The sequence below is a fragment of the Coenobita brevimanus genome, chromosome 84, assembly GCF_032717465.1.
Source record: "Coenobita brevimanus isolate Jiangsu-jjx chromosome 84, ASM3271746v2, whole genome shotgun sequence".
NCBI lineage: Eukaryota > Metazoa > Arthropoda > Malacostraca > Decapoda > Coenobitidae > Coenobita > Coenobita brevimanus.
The window spans coordinates 49,646,048-49,653,547 of record NC_137037.1 but is presented as its reverse complement, the minus strand read 5'-3'; the positions used below and the strand labels follow the sequence as shown (position 1 = coordinate 49,653,547).

At 43.5% G+C, this 7,500-nt stretch overlaps 1 protein-coding gene across 6 annotated transcripts in view; it reads left to right on the top strand.

Annotated features, from left to right (window-relative positions):
• Positions 1 to 7,500, top strand: part of Sobp (Sine oculis-binding protein) — a 91,947-nt gene that overhangs the window by 55,885 nt on the left and 28,562 nt on the right. For all 6 annotated transcript variants that reach the window (XM_080280230.1, XM_080280229.1, XM_080280225.1 and 3 more), the window contains one exon: positions 160 to 622. In XM_080280230.1, the coding sequence (XP_080136356.1) occupies positions 160 to 622 (463 nt within the window). The remainder of the gene's footprint in view (positions 1 to 159; positions 623 to 7,500) is intronic.

The following is a 7,500-nucleotide window of genomic DNA, read 5'->3' as shown; positions in this document are numbered from 1 at the left end:
TGATAGGCATTTAATTGTCGGGTCTTGGAGAGAGAGAGAGAGAGAGAGAGAGAGAGAGAGAGAGAGAGAGAGAGAGAGAGAGAGAGAGAGAGAGAGAGAGAGAGGATAACTTTCTATCTTAGCATTCAACTTTACATTCTTTTTCTGCGTCTGTTTCAGGAGTTTGCGGAGACTGCCATGAATGAACTGCTAGGCCTCTACGGTTACGGCAAAGTGGACAGCCGGGACACACTGGGCCTCTCCCTGCACCGCTACACCAATCACAGCCCGCCACGTCACACTAGCCCGGCCAATCACAGCCCTACACGTCACGGCAGCAGCCCGACCAATCAAACGCCGCCACGTCACGCCAGCCCGACCAGTCACACTCCTCCACGTCACACGAGCCCCACACGTCATCAGAGCCCGGCCAATCAGAGCCCGCCACGTCAGTCAAGTCCAACCAATCTCGTCCAGCCCAAACTCAGCCCGCCCCCAGCCTCAGTCAATCACCAATCAGATCCAGAGCACGATGGTGATTCGCTAGACTCTGAGGATATGCCCGTAGCCGGCCAATCCGAACAGAGCGTCAGCCCAGGCAAGACTGAACCCGGCTCCTCACCTGGTAGCACGCCGAAGTCAGGTCAGTCGAGGTCAAGGTCAGGGCCAGGTCACGAAGGATAGATGAGTCATGTGCTAGATCAGGTTATTCTCATTATATATCAGGTCATACTTTTTTTTTTTTTTTTTTTTTAAAGTCACATCAGTTACATTCTAGTTAGAAATATTCATAGCCTTGATTCTCCTCCCCCTGCTCCTCCTTCTCTTCTCCCTTCTCTTTTTTCTTCTTCTTCCTCGTTCTACTTCTTCTCCTCCTCCTCCTCCTTCTTCTTCTTCTTCATCATCCTCGTCGTCGTCCTCCTCCTCCTCCTCTTTTTTTTTTTTCCTTCATCCAGACCCTATTTCCAGCCTATCAGAGGAAGAATTTAGAAAACGACACGCAACAATCGAGTTTACATCCCGATCCCTAATTACACTATTGGGTGAACAAGGACACGGGGGAAACAGACTTTGTTCCATAGTCTTACCGGTCCAAGAAATATACAGTAGAGACGAAGATGAGGAAGAAGAAGAAGCGGAGGAAGAGGAAGAAGAAGAAGAAGAAGAAGAAGAAGAAGAAGAAGAAGAAGAAGAGGAGGAGGAGGAAGAAGTAGAAGAAGAAGAAGTTGAAGAAGGAGAAAAAGAATAAGAACAAGAAATAGACCTATCGACGTCACGAGAGCCATTAAGACAGTCAAACTCTTCTAAGTTCCAATTTTGCCCTAGAATAAGAGAGGAAAATAAAGGGAAGGATGGCCAGTGTTAAGTCAACCCTCTGAAAGCCTACCCCTGTTGCGGAAGGCCAGAAATTGATTTGTTTCATCTGATCCTCTCACGGGGGTAGAGAGAGAGAGAGAGAGAGAGAGAGAGAGAGACTGTCCCTTATTACCTGTGTGGAATGGGACGCCTTCTCGCGGTGACACAGATATGAATGGCCGGAGTCACTTCCCAGATATACAAACGCCCCTCTGTTCCCTCCCTATCCCCCAAGAGGAAGATGGTGGACTGCAGATAGTGACTTCAGCCTGCAGTCCACCGGGTTCAGTGGAGCCTAGGGTTGCAATGTATTTTTTTCTGGGAACAAGAATAAGATAAGAAAGTAATTGATCGGACAGAGGAAGTTAGGAAGATTGAATTTTTTTTTTTTTTTTTTTTATGAAGGCGATTTAATTTTTGTTTACAGTAGCAAGATAAATAGAGGAAGATGAGCAATATTCAGCTGACTACAAACATCCACTGGGCTAAACCACGCAGACACCGATGAGACAGGTAACGATTGCACCTGGCTATCGAAAGAAAACCTAGAGGCGATGAGAATTAAAAACGATGCCCACTGGAACATAAAACACACCACGCTTTTGATCCCCTGCCCAAATATCAACAAACGCGTGGGCAATGTGGCGAACCCTCAAGAATGTCTTCCTGAATAATTGGACACTCATAGAGGTTGTGGTTGAGGAAGTGGGGAGGCGTGGAGAGGAAATGAGCGGGGGAGGAAGTAAAGAAGTGGCGAAAATAAGGGAATGGAGAGGAAATGGGCGGGGGGAGGAGCGCCGGGGAGGAAGTGAGGAATAGGTGAAATTAAAGGAATGGGGAGACATGGAGAGGAAATAATGTGGGGAGGAAATGTGGGGAGGAAATGAGGGTAGATTTAGAAGCCGAGGAAAATATAAGACTATTAAACCCAGAGCCAAAGGGAAAAATAAGAGAGGAAGTGAGGTGAATAGGACAAGGAAATGAAGAATAATGTAGGTGAAGCCCCAGATCAAGTGAAGGTGAATCCAGTGGACTGTAGACTGAATGACCCTTGTCCTGCAGTCCACCATCCCCCTTTTGGTGGATAGGAGTGAACTGAGGGACGTTTGTATAACCTGGCAGCGGATCCACCCAGCCAAATCAGTGCCACCACGTGAAGGTGTCCCTCTCTAGCACCAGGTAGTGGAAAGTGAGGAAGTGTTTAGATGTATATACCCAACTGTATTTACCTAGTTGTATAATACAGGGTTTAAGTTAAGCTTGTCTTGTCCTGTCCCCATATCTACTTTTGGGGAGGAAATGGTGGGGAGTGGGGAGGAAGTGGTGGGGTGTGGGGAGGAAGTGGAGAGGTATGGAGAGGAACTGGGAAGAAAAGGGAGAGAAAAGGGAGAGTCTGAGTGATGTCAAAGTCATCAACGGAGACTTGAGGTTTTATTTAGCTTCTTTGCCTCTCTCTACCTTTCACAGAAAACTACTTACCTACCATCCCCCCCCCTCTCTCTCTCTCTCTCTTTACATATATATATATATATATATATATATATATATATTTATATACATATATATATATTTATATATATATATATACATATATATACACATATATATACATACATATATATATATATATATATATATATATATATATATATATATATATATACGTTTCTAATTAAAGAGCGCGGGCACAACCCCTCCCTTCACACACACAGGTGGGGCAGATTAATAATTAGCGTAGATGCCTCACCTGGCTTGGCTCCCTGCCCGTCTAAAGTCACGCCCAAAGTCACACCTGAGCGCCCAAAGTCACACGCGAACGCCCAAAGTCACATCCAGGAGCAAAATTCAAGCCCGGTCAGAAATCAGTCCGAACGCCCAACTTCACGCCTATCCTTGCCTTCCACAGTCATGCCCCAGAGTACTGTTAAGGTCACGTCCAAAAAGCCCCAAACACGCCCAGAGTCACGCCCAAAATAATGCCGTAATGTACAAAGTCACGCTGAAGTCACGCCCCAACGCCCAAAGTCATGCCCAGTGTCACGCCCGAAGTCGCTCCTAAACGCCCTAATTCACTTTCATAGCCACCCTTCAAGCCCAGAATCACGCCCAAAGTCACTCATCGCGCCCGGGGTTCGAGAGGCGGTATAAAAAGTGTGAGGTCTGGTGCTGTGGGTGTCTGAGTAACTCCCTCGCAACGAAGCATATTTTTACGTGAATTTATTTTGACTCCTTTGCCCAGTTCACCTTCCTTGCCACAGTACGGATGCTGATGGACTTATTATATCCTTTGTTGTTTACTAAAGTTCTAGTTTTATATTCATTTCTTGATTTATACACAGCAACATGGCATTTGCTTTCTCTCTCTCTCTCTTCAGTACTTGAATTTACAACATCTTGCCACTGTCTGGTATTTTTCTCTCAAAGTTCACACCTATTGTCTTTCTCTCACGAGTGACTAGAGCTGCCAGCTTTATAGAGCCTGTTTTGAGTTGGGAGGATCAAGGCTCTGTATATTGTCTTGCGCATTCTGGCTGAAAGACACAAAGCTCAGCCTGTCTCAAGATCTTAGACGCTGAGATTGTGGCAAGCTCAGAAGAATTTCGCTATCTTCCAAGATCGCCAATTTCGCCGTCGCCCAAGATCACCTTATTATCGATGTGAAAACTAAGAAGAACAAGGACGCCATTGCAAGCCACCATACACCACCACTGCTGCTTTCAGTTAAAATGCGCAGACACCCAAGCATATCGAAGGAATTAAGGGTTCATCTCAAGTCTTAAATCGTTTTGCCTCTAGTATGAAAACAAACAATAGCTGTCTTTTAACTTCACCTGTCACCTACTTTCACCTGTCACCTAACTTCACCTGTCACCTAACTTCACCTGTCACTAACTTCACCTGTCACCTAACTTCACCTGTCACCTAACTTCACCTGTCACTAACTTCACCTGTCACCTAACTTCACCTGTCACCTAACTTCACCTGTCACCTAACTTTACCTGTCACCTAACTTCACCTGTCACCTAACTTCACCTGTCACTAACTTCACCTGTCACCTAACTTCACCTGTCACTAACTTCACCTGTTGCCCACCTTGAAACCATGAACGAAAACGAGGCTCCCACTCCTCTAGAAATCACAAAGCATCACGACGTTTCATAAGCCTTAGGAATCAGAAAAGGAATTAACTTTACTCCTCTTCTAACTCTACCCCTCTTCAGACTTTACTCTCCTTCTAACTTTACCTCCCTTCAACTAAGAACGAATAAAAAGAAATTATCGGTCGTCAAACCCCATTCCATAAACCGTCATAATCAGGGAAGGATCTGTTCTAAGTCCAGATACCCTCTACTTTCATCTCTCACCCTAGGACGAAAAATAAAAAAATCACTCTTAAAAATCACAATAACTTCACAAACCACGAGAGTTAGGGAAGGAACGAATCTAACTCAAACCCTCCTAACTCCAACTTTCCTAACTTCACCTCACCCCCAAACTTGCAAAGAGGAAGGAACACAACACAACCCACATCCAGAAATCATCAAGCTTCCCTTCTGATTTCAAGCCAGTCTCTCCCCCGTGCGTGTACCAGCCAAATGTAGAGGTGACACTTTTGGCGACTCCTGCTCTTGCCGAAATCAACTGGCACTGTAAATCCTTGAGATATTTTGTGAGGAAGATTAAGGGAAGCATCAGATGAACTCAGGTGGAGGTGAGGGTTGTTGTTGGGGTTTGTGTTACACTCTGGCACACCCCCGCCTCCTCACTCCACTCCACACACAGACACCTACGCACACTACACACACACACACACACACACACACACACACACACACACACACACACACACACACACACTCTCTCTCTCTCTCTCTCTCTCTCTCTCTTACGCACACACACATACACACTGCACACACCCCTACCCTTCCCTCACACCACACACCCATACTATACAAAAGACACACACACACACACACACACACACACACACACACACACACGTACACCAAACCTCTCTTCCTAAAAAAAAAAAAAGTTTGAGGAAAAGGCAAGAGAAAGCGACGGTGGGGAGAGACAAAAAAAAAAAAAATATATATATATATATATATCTCAGGGTGGGGTATATCTTTCTAGCTTTTCCCGTTTTCCTTTGTTGTGGTCTTCGTTTTCTTTCAAGCATTCGTTCTTTTATTCCAAACTTTTTTCTCATTTTCTGTCTTCACCTTCTGCTTCTCCTTCAAAAACTACCAGGAAGAAAGGCATCAGAATAAGAAAAACGTAAACCAAGAACAAGAAGCAATAGGAACAAAAACAGAGATAGCAACAGAGAGGAATAAGTAAAGATAAAAACAACTATAAAAAAAAACAGGAGCCAAAACAAACAGCAGCAACCAACACCCACAATAAAAACAACAATCACATCAAGAGAAAAAAAAAAACAAGAACTAGAATGAAAGATATTTACACTTTACTAGCAAAAAATCACACCAATAAAAGTAGCGCAAATAAAACTAATAAGGTGTCAGCGCCTTTAAGAAGTTCATCAAGAGGGAAGCTGTTTCTTGAGGCGAATGAAGGATGTCTTGGCTGTAGCAGATGTAAATATTAAAAAGGTGTTAGTATCCTACAGGTTAATGAGTCCGCTGTTACTATTTTCACTACCGAACGGCTTCCCTCAGCTTGATCAAATCGCCTGATGGTAAAAAGAAAGAAAAGAAAAACCACTCGCATTGAAGGGGTTAATTGGCAGGTATTAGGTGTCTTTAAGATGAAATCCCAGGGCTTTAATCCGACATAAATCCTCAGACATTTTTTGTTTTTAAATCTCAGCCGCGTTTCATCTCGGCGCGGGGATTACGTAGTGTTGCCTGCGATAGGAAAGGGGATTTAGGGTTTCGCTTTTCTCACACACGAAAGCTCTTCTAAAAAGTATAAATAATTCCTTAGAAAATTAGGGAAACGTGAGCATACAGTGGGAGGAAATACACAAAGAAATATAAAAAAAAAATGTCGCTTTTCTTCCCAGCGAGTTTTGGTTTTGGCGACGTGGGAAGGAGAAGGATTTGAATCTGTTTTTTTTTTTTTCTAATAGGGATGCTCTTCAAAAAAACTTAAAACAATAAAAAAATCATCATGAAAATAGGTAAAATTGACGCATAGGAATTTAAAATGATAGTCTCTCTTCATCTCAGCAATTGTTACTGTGGTGTTACCGAAGATGAATAAGGGTAAGGGGGAATTTACCTATTTTTTTCTTTCTCACGGACGAGAGCTCAATGCATAAAAAAATGTAGTAAGCTTAGAAATAATGGAGTTAAAAAAAAAAAACTAATTGATCAGTTGTTACCCACCAATATATCTCAAAGTGATGCTGGAGTCCCTACGTTGGAAGGGGAACTTAAGCTGTTTCTTCACGGTCGTACGATGCTCTTCCTAAAAACACTAAATTTCGGTAGTAATGAGGGATATATCAGAGGAACAACGTAAGAAAAAGAGCCAAATAGAAAAATGGTAACTTGGGATAACCAATAATTCAAGTTGTAGTGTTTTATTGGTTTGTTCTGTTTTTGTTTTATTGGCAGAGAGAAAAGGAAAATATAGCTGAAATAGTTACCCCCCGCCACAAGCCAGTATATAGAGTGGCGAGGAACTTTAGACAGGTTTTCTCTGCCAACTCTCTCTCTAAGGGTGGAATCACAGTCTCTCTCTCTCTCTCTCTCTCTCTCTCTCTCTCTCTCCCCAAGGCCCACACCAGCCGACATCACTAATCACGGTGCTGTGTTCTGGTGGTAAGCGTCATCGGCGTGGTGGGTGTTTTATTTTATGTGTTTTTGTGTGTCTCTCGGCCCCACAAACACCTGTGAGGCCTGGCAGGTGTTTGGTTACTGCCTCCACGCGTGTTTTTATCTCGGCTTGTTTATTTTTCACACTCACGTACATACACACATACACATACAGATAAATATACACACATGAAGACACATACATGTATACCTGAATACCTACCCATACACACGCAAACACATGCATTCATACATATACACTCACGCATACATAGACACATACACACACAAAGGCTCCTTCCTTCAGCCTCTGTCACTCACATACATACTTATTTACATACATGCATGCGCACACACATATGAATATATAAATACATGAACG